The sequence below is a fragment of the Salvelinus fontinalis genome, chromosome 15 (assembly GCF_029448725.1).
Source record: "Salvelinus fontinalis isolate EN_2023a chromosome 15, ASM2944872v1, whole genome shotgun sequence".
NCBI classification, from domain to species: Eukaryota; Metazoa; Chordata; class Actinopteri; order Salmoniformes; family Salmonidae; genus Salvelinus; species Salvelinus fontinalis.
The window spans coordinates 20034265-20049264 of NC_074679.1; the positions used below are offsets into that span (position 1 = coordinate 20034265).

General features: G+C 48.5%; 1 protein-coding gene across 1 annotated transcript in view; it reads right to left on the bottom strand.

Annotated features, from left to right (window-relative positions):
• Window positions 1–14786, bottom strand: part of LOC129811515 (phosphatidate phosphatase LPIN1-like) — a 56402-nt gene extending 41616 nt beyond the window's left edge. Inside the window, 2 exon segments of the mRNA XM_055862887.1 lie at window positions 3544–3744; window positions 14495–14786. Of these exon segments, the coding sequence (XP_055718862.1) occupies window positions 3544–3735 (192 nt within the window). The 5' untranslated portion in view covers window positions 3736–3744; window positions 14495–14786.
• Window positions 14787–15000: the final 214 nt, after the last annotated feature.

The following is a 15000-nucleotide window of genomic DNA, read 5'->3' on the forward strand; positions in this document are numbered from 1 at the left end:
GCTCTACCCTCCATCTCTCTCTCTTTCCTCTGCTCTGCTCTACTCTCCCTCTCTCTCTTTCCTCTGCTCTACTCTCTATCTCTCTCTCTTTCCTCTGCTCTGCTCTACTCTCCCTCTCTCTCTTTCCTCTGCTCTACCCTCCATCTCTCTCTCTTTCCTCTGCTCTACTCTCCATCTCTCTCTCTTTCCTCTGCTCTGCTCTACCCTCCATCTCTCTCTCTTTCCTCTGCTCTGCTCTACCCTCCATCTCTCTCTCTAATTCCTCTGCTCTGCTCTACCCTCTATCTCTCTCTCTTTCCTCTGCTCTGCTCTACCCTCTATCTCTCTCTCTTTCCTCTGCTCTGCTCTACCCTCTATCTCTCTCTCTTTCCTCTGCTCTACTCTACCCTCCATCTCTCTCTTTCCTCTGCTCTACCCTCCATCTCTCTCTCTTTCCTCTGCTCTACCCTCCATCTCTCTCTCTTTCCTCTGCTCTACTCTCTATCCCTCTCTCTTTCCTCTGCTCTGCTCTCTATCTCTCTCTCTTTCCTCTGCTCTACTCTCTATCTCTCTCTCTTTCCTCTGCTCTACTCTCTATCTCTCTCTCTTTCCTCTGCTCTGCTCTACCCTCCATCTCTCTCTCTAATTCCTCTGCTTTACTCTCTATCTCTCTCTCTTTCCTCTGCTCTACTCTCTATCTCTCTCTCTTTCCTCTGCTCTGCTCTACCCTCCATCTCTCTCTCTCTTTCCTCTGCTCTACTCTCTATCTCTCTAATTCCTCTGCTCTACCCTCCATTTCTCTCTTTCCTCTGCTCTACTCTACCCTCTATCTCTCTCTCTTTCCTCTGCTCTGCTCTCTATCTCTCTAATTCCTCTGCTCTACCCTCCATCTCTCTCTTTCCTCTGCTCTGCTCTACTCTCCATCTCTCTCTCTTTCCTCTGCTCTGCTCTACCCTCCATCTCTCTCTCTTTCCTCTGCTCTGCTCTACCCTCTATCTCTCTCTCTTTCCTCTGCTCTGCTCTCTATCTCTCTAATTCCTCTGCTCTACCCTCCATCTCTCTCTTTCCTCTGCTCTACTCTACCCTCTATCTCTCTCTCTTTCCTCTGCTCTGCTCTCTATCTCTCTAATTCCTCTGCTCTACCCTCCATCTCTCTCTTTCCTCTGCTCTACTCTACCCTCTATCTCTCTCTCTTTCCTCTGCTCTGCTCTCTATCTCTCTAATTCCTCTGCTCTACCCTCCATCTCTCTCTTTCCTCTGCTCTGCTCTACCCTCCATCTCTCTCTCTTTCCTCTGCTCTACTCTACCCTCTATCTCTCTCTCTTTCCTCTGCTCTGCTCTACCCTCTATCTCTCTCTCTTTCCTCTGCTCTGCTCTACCCTCCATCTCTCTCTCTTTCCTCTGCTCTACCCTCTATCTCTCTCTCTTTCCTCTGCTCTACTCTCCATCCCTCTCTCTTTCCTCTAATCTACCCTCCGTCCCTCTCTCTCTTTCCTCTGCTCTACCCTCTATCTCTCTCTCTTTCCTCTGCTCTACTCTCTATCCCTCTCTCTTTCCTCTAATCTACCCTCCATCTCTCTCTTTCCTCTGCTCTACTCTCTATCTCACTCTCTTTCCTCTGCTCTACTCTCTATCCATCTCTCTCTAATTCCTCTGCTCTGCTCTACCCTCCATCTCTCTCTCTTTCCTCTGCTCTGCTCTACTCTCCATCTCTCTCTTTCCTCTGCTCTACCCTCCATCTCTCTCTTTCCTCTGCTCTGCTCTACCCTCTATCTCTCTCTCTTTCCTCTGCTCTACCCTCTATCTCTATCTCTTTCCTCTGCTCTGCTCTACTCTCCATCTCTCTCTCTTTCCTCTGCTCTACCCTCTATCTCTCTCTCTTTCCTCTGCTCTGCTCTACCCTCCATCTCTCTCTTTCCTCTGCTCTACTCTACCCTCCATCTCTCTCTCTTTCCTCTGCTCTGCTCTACCCTCCATCTCTCTCTCTTTCCTCTGCTCTACTCTCTATCTCTCTCTCTTTCCTCTGCTCTACCCTCCATCTCTCTCTCTTTCCTCTGCTCTACTCTCTATCCCTCTCTCTTTCCTCTGCTCTACTCTCTATCTCTCTCTCTTTCCTCTGCTCTACTCTCTATCTCTCTCTCTTTCCTCTGCTCTACTCTCTATCTCTCTCTCTTTCCTCTGCTCTACTCTCTATCTCTCTCTCTCTTTCCTCTGCTCTGCTCTACCCTCCATCTCTCTCTCTTTCCTCTGCTCTACTCTCTATCTCTCTCTCTTTCCTCTGCTCTACTCTCTATCTCTCTCTCTTTCCTCTGCTCTACTCTCTATCTCTCTCTCTTTCCTCTGCTCTGCTCTACTCTCCATCTCTCTCTCTTTCCTCTGCTCTACCCTCCATCTCTCTCTCTTTCCTCTGCTCTGCTCTACCCTCCATCTCTCTCTCTTTCCTCTGCTCTACCCTCCATCTCTCTCTCTTTCCTCTGCTCTACTCTCTATCTCTCTCTCTTTCCTCTGCTCTGCTCTACTCTCTATCTCTCTCTCTTTCCTCTGCTCTACCCTCCATCTCTCTCTTTCCTCTGCTCTACTCTCTCTCTCTTTCCTCTGCTCTGCTCTACCCTCTATCTCTCTCTCTTTCCTCTGCTCTACTCTCTCTCTCTTTCCTCTGCTCTGCTCTACCCTCTATCTCTCTCTCTTTCCTCTGCTCTGCTCTACCCTCCATCTCTCTCTCTTTCCTCTGCTCTGCTCTACCCTCCATCTCTCTCTCTTTCCTCTGCTCTACTCTCTATCTCTCTCTCTTTCCTCTGCTCTGCTCTACTCTCTATCTCTCTCTCTTTCCTCTGCTCTGCTCTACTCTCTATCTCTCTCTCTTTCCTCTGCTCTGCTCTACCCTCCATCTCTCTCTCTTTCCTCTGCTCTACTCTCTATCTCTCTCTCTTTCCTCTGCTCTACCCTCCATCTCTCTCTCTTTCCTCTGCTCTGCTCTACTCTCCATCTCTCTCTCTTTCCTCTGCTCTACTCTCCATCTCTCTCTCTTTCCTCTAATCTACTCTCCATCTCTCTCTCTTTCCTCTGCTCTGCTCTACTCTCCATCTCTCTCTCTTTCCTCTAATCTACTCTCCATCTCTCTCTCTTTCCTCTGCTCTGCTCTACCCTCCATCTCTCTCTTTCCTCTGCTCTACCCTCCATCTCTCTTTGTATTCGTACCACGCTGTCTCCATCTCTCCAATCTACCATCATCTCTGTCTCTCCCACCAGCTCTCCCATCCACCCCTTTCCATTTTTCTCTCTTCTATCTACAATAAATATTTCTCTTAGCAACTCTCATTGTCCATTTTGTCTGTGTCAGCTCAGGTCAAGGACAGCTACAGGTATACGTGAATGATTATTTTATCTCTCTCCCTTCATCCCCTTTTCTCCATCTCTTTCTGTGTGGTAATTTCCATATAAACTGAGCCAGGATGAGCCTCCCTCCTTCCTGTACTGTAAGCACCCTCTTCTACCCAATGCCCTCTGCCCCAGTGCTCCTTTACCCAGACCCCCCCCCCCCACCGCCTCTCTGTGTCCTCTCACCACTTTCTCACGGGAGCGCAGCACGCCCATCTTGCCGAAGCGAACGTGGAAGGGCGAGCACTGCAGGGTGCCGTCGGGCTGACGCACCACGATGACATCGATGCAGCCCGACAGGGTGGCCGGGTTCAGGCCCCGGTACAGCTCCTTCACCTGCACAAACACCTGGCCTGCCAACTGGCCCACGTAGTTCATGGTCTGAGACTGTGGGGGTTAGAGGGTGGAGGGGAGAGGGATGAGGGGAGAGAGTTAGGGAGAGGGATGAGGGGAGGGTGGAGGGGAGGGTGGAGGGGAGAGGGGAGAGGGATGTGGTGAGGGGAGGGGGAAAGGAGGTAGAAAGAGAGAGAGAAAGACACTAAATATTTAATTTCCCAAACGCTTGCGAGGCAATCTGATGATGACTCTTGGTGATCCTGTGGAGTGATGAGGGCGTGGCCATATCAGTAGAATCTAGATGCCATTACCACACACCAGAGTGATGTTATTGCCTGGATGGTCATATCAATAGAATCTAGATGCCATTACCACACACCAGAGTGATGTTATTGCCTGGATGGTCATATCAATAGAATCTAGATGCCATTACCACACACCAGAGTGATGTTATTGCCTGGATGGTCATATCAATAGAATCTAGATGCCATTACCACACACCAGAGTGATGTTATTGCCTGGATGGTCATATCAGTAGAATCTAGATGCCATTACCACACACCAGAGTGATGTTATTGCCTGGATGGTCATATCAATAGAATCTAGATGCCATTACCACACACCAGAGTGATGTTATTGCCTGGATGGTCATATCAGTAGAATCTAGATGCCATTACCACACACCAGAGTGATGTTATTGCCTGGATGGTCATATCAATAGAATCTAGATGCCATTACCACACACCAGAGTGATGCTATTACCTGGATGGTCATATCAATAGAATCTAGATGCCATTACCACACACCAGAGTGATGTTATTGCCTGGATGGTCATATCAATAGAATCTAGATGCCATTACCACACACCAGAGTGATGCTATTACCTGGATGGTCATATCAATAGAATCTAGATGCCATTACCACACACCAGAGTGATGTTATTGCCTGGATGGTCATATCAATAGAATCTAGATGCCATTACCACACACCAGAGTGATGTTATTGCCTGGATGGTCATATCAATAGAATCTAGATGCCATTACCACACACCAGAGTGATGTTATTGCCTGGATGGTCATATCAATAGAATCTAGATGCCATTACCACACACCAGAGTGATGTTATTGCCTGGATGGTCATATCAATAGAATCTAGATGCCATTACCACACACCAGAGTGATGTTATTGCCTGGATGGTCATATCAATAGAATCTAGATGCCATTACCACACACCAGAGTGATGTTATTGCCTGGATGGATCAGCCGGGATATCTCTCTGACTCTCTAACTGTGATTAACATTCCTCTCTGACTGCCTGTCCTCAATCCCCGCACATCACGTCTTTTTACTCACACATTTGTCACATAGTGCTGAACAGCAACCAACCGGGCCTCCAAAGCCCCACTGCTCTGTGCAGCAGAAACAAAGGAATAGGGCGGGAGACACTAGACACTGATGCACACACACACACACACATGCACGAACACGCTTGGTGCCAAGTGCCCTCTGCTGCGCTGACATCTGAATAGGGATGAATCTGCATGCCATGCCAGTCTCTCAGTCACAGAGAAGCCAGCACCACTAACACCTTCTGACTAGAACCAACAGAGCCCAGAGGAGGGAGAGGAAACCATTTCACTGGAAGCAGAATGTGAACAAATTTAGGATTCAGACCTAACTATTCACTAACAGTGCAAAAGACAGAGACAAAATGTGCACTATCCTGTATTGCAAAAGTCTTAAAAAGTCTTAACCACACCTACAATTATTTGGGTAAAATCTCCCATTGACTATGCATGATTTACGTGAGTCAGCAGTTTTCGAGATAGGATTTGGCCCTAACAATGCAAAACAGTGAGAGGGAGAAGAAGGCTTGCTTTGTTGGCTGTAAACTCTCCTCTTGATATCCCCCTGTTAAGCCATCCCCAAGTCAGAGACACACACATACACACACATGTGTCTAGAGGACAGATGGCTTAATAGCCTGCGGACAGGATGTCAGTTCTCCTGACTCATGATCGTTATTTCTTACCCCCCGTCAGTTACCAGGTTCAGAGAGGATATCTACTGGAATGTACTGACATATTCACCCATCAGTTACCAGGTTCAGAGAGGATATCTACTGGAATGTACTGACATATTCACCCATCAGTTACCAGGTTCAGAGAGGACTATCTACTGGAATGTACTGACATATTCACCTATCAGTTACCAGGTTCAGAGAGGATATCTACTGGAATGTACTGACATATTCACCCATCAGTTACCAGGTTCAGAGAGGACTATCTACTGGAATGTACTGACATATTCACCCATCAGTTACCAGGTTCAGAGAGGATATCTACTGGAATGTACTGACATATTCACCCATCAGTTACCAGGTTCAGAGAGGACTATCTACTGGAATGTACTGACATATTCACCCATCAGTTACCAGGTTCAGAGAGGACTATCTACTGGAATGTACTGACATATTCACCCATCAGTTACCAGGTTCAGAGAGGATATCTACTGGAATGTACTGACATATTCACCCATCAGTTACCAGGTTCAGAGAGGATATCTACTGGAATGTACTGACATATTCACCCATCAGTTACCAGGTTCAGAGAGGATATCTACTGGAATGTACTGACATATTCACCCATCAGTTACCAGGTTCAGAGAGGATATCTACTGGAATGTACTGACATATTCACCCATCAGTTACCAGGTTCAGAGAGGACTATCTACTGGAATGTACTGACATATTCACCCATCAGTTACCAGGTTCAGAGAGGACTATCTACTGGAATGTACTGACATATTCACCCATCAGTTACCAGGTTCAGAGAGGATATCTACTGGAATGTACTGACATATTCACCCATCAGTTACCAGGTTCAGAGAGGATATCTACTGGAATGTACTGACATATTCACCCATCAGTTACCAGGTTCAGAGAGGACTATCTACTGGAATGTACTGACATATTCACCCATCAGTTACCAGGTTCAGAGAGGATATCTACTGGAATGTACTGACATATTCACCCATCAGTTACCAGGTTCAGAGAGGATATCTACTGGAATGTACTGACATATTCACCCATCAGTTACCAGGTTCAGAGAGGATATCTACTGGAATGTACTGACATATTCACCCATCAGTTACCAGGTTCAGAGAGGATATCTACTGGAATGTACTGACATATTCACCCACTGAGAGACAGACCTACTGATCGTCTTCTCCATGCCTGGACACCTGATACTACTGTATATTAGGGCTGGGCGATATGACGATATATATCGTGTGACGATAGAGAAACGTCTATCGTTTCATATTATGCTTATTGTTGATTTCGTTGTGCAGCAAATCGTACTCTTTCAATTGAACGACGTGTTGCGTTCTTGCACATGTGCCGTGTGGAAGGAAATTTGCAACACAAACAAACATGGAAGAGAGTGAACGTGATACAGAGCACGGAGACACGACGCTCATACCTAAAAGAGGGGCAACTTCGGTCGCATGGACTTGGTTTGGGTATGAAAAGTCAGACACGGACCAGAAAACCGTCCACTACAAAATATGCCGCAGGCCGGTCCCAACAACAGGCTCAAACACCACTAACCTCTTTTACCACCTACGCAAGAATCATGTGAAACCGTACGGAGAGGGTCTACGGATGAGACCCAAAAAAGTACAGTTGGGTGCTCAAAACAAACCCCCGATTCAGACGTTGCAAGAGGCTTTTTCCCGCGGCACACCATATGGCAAAGAATCTCGAAGATGGAAGGAGATAACAGCTACCGTTACAACTTACATCTGTAAAGACATGGCCCCAATTTACACGGTGGAGAAACGGGGGTTTCGTGAGTTGGTGCTAACACTCGAGCCAAGGTACCTGTCACGTTCTGACCATGGTTCTTTTGTATTTTCTTTGTTTTAGTGTGGTCAGGGCGTGAGTTGGGGGGGTAATCTATGTTTTCTATTTCTGTGTTGGTTTTCTGTGTTTGGTCTGATATGGTTCTCAATCAGAGGCAGCTGTCAATCGTTGTCTCTGATTGGGAACCATATTTAGGTAGCCTGTTTTCTGTTTGGTTTTGTGGGTAGAACTGTTTCGGTTTTCACTTTGTTGTTTTTGTATTTTGAGTTATTCGCTTTCATTGAATAAGATGAACAATTACCACGCTGCGCATTGGTCCTCTGATCCTTCAAACTTCTCCTCCTCAGACGAGGAGGAAGACGACAGCCGTTACAGTACCAAATGCAAATTGATATATGACACGTATTAATTCCAAAATAACATGCAAAACAGGCAAGCCCCCAAATATATATATTTAGACCTATATTTATTTTGTTTGCAACTATAGTTGAAGTGTTTTCTATTTACCTTTTTAAATTTTATACATTCATATTTTATATTTTGTTACATGCTTAATTGAAAATTTGCACAGATTCTAAATCAAATAAATAATCAAATATGTGTAAGTACCTTTTATTGTTGAGTATAATTCAAAATGTAATAAGAAATAGACCTTTACATGTGGTCAGAACTTAGAAAATATTGAGGTAAAGTATGGATGTTTGAATCTATGAATCCTGTTTTTCATGTTGTTGTCATTTTCAGATGTATTTTCTCATATTGTATTCCCTTCTGATAATAACCAGTTTAATCTTTGCACTTGATTACACAGTACATACCTGACTAACATACTTAAACAAACAATGGAAGCATGAAGTCTCTCTCTCTCTCTCTCTCTTGCCCTCTCTCGCAATCTAGCCCTACCTCTCTCCTCATGCCCCACCCCTGTCTCCCTCTCTCTCCTCATGCCCCACCTTTCTCTCCTCATGCCCCCTCTCTCTCTCTCTCCCTCTCTCTCCTCATGCCCCACCTCTCTCCTCATGCTCCACCTCTCTCTCCTCATGCTCCACCTCTCTCTCCTCATGCTCCACCTTTCTCTCCGTCTCTCTCCTCATGCCCCACCGCTCTCTCTCGTTCTCTCTCCTCATGCCCCACCTCCCTCTCTCCTCATGCCCCACCTCTCTCTCGTCATGCCCCACCTCTCTCTCTCGTTCTCTCCGCTCATGCCCCACCTCTCTCCCCGTCTCTCTCGTCATGCCCCACCTCTCTCTCCTTCTCTCTCGTCATACCACACCTCTCTCATTCTCTCTTGTCATGCCCCACCTCTCTCGTTCTCTCTTGTCATGCCCCACCTCTCTCTCGTTCTCTCTCCTAATGCCCCACCTCTCTCTCGTTCTCTCTCCTAATGCCCCACCTCTTTCTCGTTCTCTCTCCTCATGCCCCACCTCTCTCTCTTGTCATGCCCCACCTCTCTCGTTCTCTCTTGTCATGCCCCACCTCTCTCTCGTTCTCTCTCCTAATGCCCCACCTCTCTCTCGTTCTCTCTCCTCATGCCCCACCTCTCTCTCTCGTCATGCCCCACCGCTCTCTCGTTCTCTCTTGTCATGCCCCACCTCTCTCTCGTTCTCTCTCCTAATGCCCCACCGCTCTCTCGTTCTCTCTTGTCATGCCCCACCTCTCTCTCGTTCTCTCTCCTAATGCCCCACCGCTCTCTCGTTCTCTCTCGTCATGCCCCACCTCTCTCTCGTTCTCTCTCGTCATGCCCCACCGCTCTCTCGTTCTCTCTTGTCATGCCCCGCCTCTCTCTCGTTCTCTCTCGTCATGCCCCACCTCTCTCTCGTTCTCTCTTGTCATGCCCCACCTCTCTCTCCTTCTCTCTTGTCATGCCCCACCTCTCTCTCCTTCTCTCTTGTCATGCCCCACCTCTCTCTCGTTCTCTCTCCTAATGCCCCACCTCTCTCTCGTTCTCTCTTGTCATGCCCCACCTCTCTCTCGTTCTCTCTCGTCATGCCCCACCTCTCTCTCTCGTTCTCTCTCGTCATGCCCCACCTCTCTCTCGTTCTCTCTCGTCATGCCCCACCTCTCTCTCGTTCTCTCTTGTCATGCCCCGCCTCTCTCTCGTTCTCTCTCCTCATGCCCCACCTCTCTCTCGTTCTCTCTCCTCATGCCCCACCTCTCTCTCCTCATGCCCCACCTCTCTCTCCTCATGCCCCACCTCTCTCTTCTCATGCCCCACCTCTCTCTCCTCATGCCCCACCTCTCTCTTCTCATGCCCCACCTTTTCTTGTTCTCACTTGTCATGCCCAACCTCTCTCTCGTTCTCTCTCGTCATGCCCCACCTCTCTCTCCTCATGCCCCACCTCTCTCTTCTCATGCCCCACCTCTCTTTCCTCATGCCCCACCTCTCTCTTCTCATGCCCCACCTCTCTTTCCTCATGCCCCACCTCTCTCTCCTCATGCCCCACCTCTCTCTTCTCATGCCCCACCTCTCTTTCCTCATGCCCCACCTCTCTCTCCTCATGCCCCACCTCTCTCTTCTCATGCCCCACCTCTCTCTCCTCATGCCCCACCTCTCTCTTCTCATGCCCCACCTCTCTTTCCTCATGCACCACCTCTCTCTTCTCATGCCCCACCTCTCTTTCCTCATGCCCCACCTCTCTCTTCTCATGCCCCACCTCTCTTTCCTCATGCCCCACCTCTCTCTCGTCATGCCCCACCTCTCTCTTCTCATGCCCCACCTCTCTTTCCTCATGCCCCACCTCTCTCTTCTCATGCCCCACCTCTCTTTCCTCATGCCCCACCTCTCTCTCGTCATGCCCCACCTCTCTCTTCTCATGCCCCACCTCTCTTTCCTCATGCCCCACCTCTCTTTCCTCATGCCCCACCTCTCTCTCCTCATGCCCCACCTCTCTCTCCTCATGCCCCACCCTCTTTCCTCATGCCCCACCTCTCTTTCCTCATGCCCCACCTCTCTCTCCTCATGCCCCACCTCTCTCTTCTCATGCACCACCTCTCTCTCCTCATGCCCCACCTCTCTCTCCTCATGCACCACCTCTCTCTCCTCATGCCCCACCTCTCTCTTCTCATGCACCACCTCTCTCTTCTCATGCCCCACCTCTCTTTCCTCATGCCCCACCTCTCTCTTCTCATGCCCCACCTCTCTTTCCTCATGCCCCACCTCTCTCTCGTCATGCCCCACCTCTCTCTTCTCATGCCCCACCTCTCTTTCCTCATGCCCCACCTCTCTCTTCTCATGCCCCACCTCTCTTTCCTCATGCCCCACCTCTCTCTCCTCATGCCCCACCTCTCTCTTCTCATGCCCCACCTCTCTTTCCTCATGCCCCACCTCTCTCTTCTCATGCCCCACCTCTCTCTTCTCATGCCCCACCTCTCTCTCCTCATGCCCCACCTCTCTCTTCTCATGCCCCACCTCTCTTTCCTCATGCACCACCTCTCTCTTCTCATGCCCCACCTCTCTTTCCTCATGCCCCACCTCTCTCTTCTCATGCCCCACCTCTCTTTCCTCATGCCCCACCTCTCTCTCGTCATGCCCCACCTCTCTCTTCTCATGCCCCACCTCTCTTTCCTCATGCCCCACCTCTCTCTTCTCATGCCCCACCTCTCTTTCCTCATGCCCCACCTCTCTCTCCTCATGCCCCACCTCTCTCTTCTCATGCCCCACCTCTCTTTCCTCATGCCCCACCTCTCTTTCCTCATGCCCCACCTCTCTCTCCTCATGCCCCACCTCTCTCTCCTCATGCCCCACCTCTCTTTCCTCATGCCCCACTTCTCTTTCCTCATGCCCCACCTCTCTCTTCTCATGCCCCACCTCTCTTTCCTCATGCCCCACCTCTCTTTCCTCATGCCCCACCTCTCTCTCCTCATGCCCCACCTCTCTCTCCTCATGCCCCACCTCTCTTTCCTCATGCCCCACCTCTCTTTCCTCATGCCCCACCTCTTTCTCCTCATGCCCCACCTCTCTTTCCTCATGCCCCACCTCTCTCTCCTCATGCCCCACCTCTCTCTTCTCATGCCCCACCTCTCTCTTCTCATGCCCCACCTCTCTTTCCTCATGCCCCACCTCTCTTTCCTCATGCCCCACCTCTCTCTCCTCATGCCCCACCTCTCTCTCCTCATGCCCCACCTCTCTTTCCTCATGCCCCACCTCTCTTTCCTCATGCCCCACCTCTCTCTTCTCATGCCCCACCTCTCTTTCCTCATGCCCCACCTCTCTTTCCTCATGCCCCACCTCTCTCTCCTCATGCCCCACCTCTCTCTCCTCATGCCCCACCTCTCTTTCCTCATGCCCCACCTCTCTTTCCTCATGCCCCACCTCTCTCTCCTCATGCCCCACCTCTCTCTTCTCATGCCCCACCTCTCTCTCCTCATGCCCCACCTCTCTCTTCTCATGCCCCACCTCTCTTTCCTCATGCCCCACCTCTCTTTCCTCATGCCCCACCTCTCTCTCCTCATGCCCCACCTCTCTCTCCTCATGCCCCACCTCTCTCTCCTCATGCCCCACCTCTCTCTTCTCATGCCCCACCTCTCTCTCCTCATGCCCCACCTCTCTCTTCTCATGCCCCACCTCTCTTTCCTCATGCCCCACCTCTCTTTCCTCATGCCCCACCTCTCTCTCCTCATGCCCCACCTCTCTTTCCTCATGCCCCACCTCTCTTTCCTCATGCCCCACCTCTCTCTCCTCATGCCCCACCTCTCTCTTCTCATGCCCCACCTCTCTTTCCTCATGCCCCACCTCTCTTTCCTCATGCCCCACCTCTCTCTCCTCATGCCCCACCTCTCTCTCCTCATGCCCCACCTCTCTTTCCTCATGCCCCACCTCTCTTTCCTCATGCCCCACCTCTCTCTCCTCATGCCCCACCTCTCTTTCCTCATGCCCGACCTCTCTCTCCTCATGCCCCACCTCTCTCTTCTCATGCCCCACCTCTCTTTCCTCATGCCCCACCTCTCTTTCCTCATGCCCCACCTCTCTTTCCTCATACCCCACCTCTCTCTCCCGCAATGTGACAACACTACAGAGCCGTGGCATTTCAGAACAATTACATAATGACCCCGCCCCCCACTGCCGCACTCCCGACACATTCTGCCATCCCCACTAATACAAACACAATGCCACGTGTTAAAGGAACTCATTCAAATGAAACGTTTCCTCCACTCCCCCCTCAAGGACAGAAACCTGCTTCCTGGTTTACAACCAATCACAAGATACTCACAATATAGGCCCATGGTTAGGGTTAATAAAAGAAAACTACACAAACCCTAGATCAGGCGTAACTTAATCCTACTCCACAATGTAAGACACGTGTCACAGTAGTACCATTACATCCTAGGGACACTCAGATTAGAGGTGAGGTGTCCATTCACTGACAGCCAGGTCGGGGAGAAAGGCAACCTTTAATGCAGTCACTCCTTTCATAGGATTAGTCAGTAACTGTGTTAACTGTACCTAGTTGATAATCTATTCTCACCTAACAGACACCACACACACGCACTGGAGCATGCACACACACATCAACATACACACACACACACACACACGGGAGCATGCACACACACATCAACATACACACACACATCAACATACACACACATGCACACACACATCAACATGCACACACACATAGACATACAAACACATGCACACACACACCAACATTCCCATTGGCTGAGGATCTTATTCATATACTAGAAGTAGACACACACCAACATTCCCATTGGCTGAGGATCTTATTCATATACTAGAAGTAGACACACACCAACATTCCCATTGGCTGAGGATCTTATTCATATACTAGAAGTAGACACACACCAACATTCCCATTGGCTGAGGATCTTATTCATATACTAGAAGTAGACACACACCAACATTCCCATTGGCTGAGGATCTTATTCATATACTAGAAGTAGACACACACCAACATTCCCATTGGCTGAGGATCTTATTCATATACTAGAAGTAGACACACACCAACATACCCATTGGCTGAGGATCTTATTCATATACTAGAAGTAGACACACACCAACATTCCCATTGGCTGAGGATCTTATTCATATACTAGAAGTAGACACACACCAACATTCCCATTGGCTGAGGATCTTATTCATATACTAGAAGTAGACACACACCAACATTCCCATTGGCTGAGGATCTTATTCATATACTAGAAGTAGACACACACCAACATTCCCATTGGCTGAGGATCTTATTCATATACTAGAAGTAGACACACACCAACATTCCCATTGGCTGAGGATCTTATTCATATACTAGAAGTATACACACACCGGTTGAATCAACATTGTTTCCACGTCATTTAAATGAAATGATGTAGAACCAACTTGGAATACATGTTGAATTGATGACTGCCCAGTGGGTTATGACATAGCGATCCCACACAAAGCTATCTGGCTGACAGTCAAGGCTGCCAAATGAATGGGCAGTGAGAACACATTCAGGTGGCCACATTTGTCCAACACGGGTCCTCATCAACGGCATGTATTCCAAATATGTTTCAGATATATTTTCAATATATGCAACTGGAATAACTGTTAGCTATGCTGATGCATAACACACCCACTGTTCTGCAGCAGAAGACCAGGATGACCTGACATAAACTGCTGTTCAAACATGAATCTTCCACATTGTGACCAGTTCACAACGCCTAAATAACGACTTTGTGTAAACGAGCTATTGTTGTGTTTATGTCCATAGCCTATTTCAGTCTCCATTGTATCAGATGAATATAACTGTGATCTCAACATGCATTCCTTAGCATAATGCCTGACAATTGCTTGACAAAAACAAACTAGGCTAATCACAATCCAGGCAGAGATGATCTGGGTGCTGCTATCTGTTGATAAGAAATTATAGACCACAGAAATATTAAGAATATCATATTGATAGATAGCCTAAAATTCACAAACATATTCATACATACATTATTGACGATGAATTGTCACTTCAGGGTCTTGTCGTCATACAAATACCTTCGGTTGTATAGGTAAAGCTGTTTTTCTTATTCCTATTCACTATTACATTGTAATAGCGAACAGAACCTTTCCCGACATTTGATCTGCGGTTTGGCGGTATGTTAAAGCGCTGAGATGATAATCCTGTCACTGAAGAGAGAAAAAACACCCTACACTCACTCCGCTGGTGACATATCACGTTATAAACCCTCACCAGGACCAATGAGAGACCAGACCACCCATAACAGTGAGAAGAGTACAACTGCAGCCCGCAGTTCGGGGTGTTCCTGCATGTGGGCTTTCCTGCATCTGCAGGAACCTGTCTTTATATTTCTATTGTCAATCTTTAAACTATGACTCCAGTACATAGGCGGAAGGCAGGGGCGCTCCACTACAGTGGATGGCGGTAATGCATCATAACTGCAGATAAACCCTATATAAAAACATAGTAAGTTAGCTAGTTAGCAACGAGTGA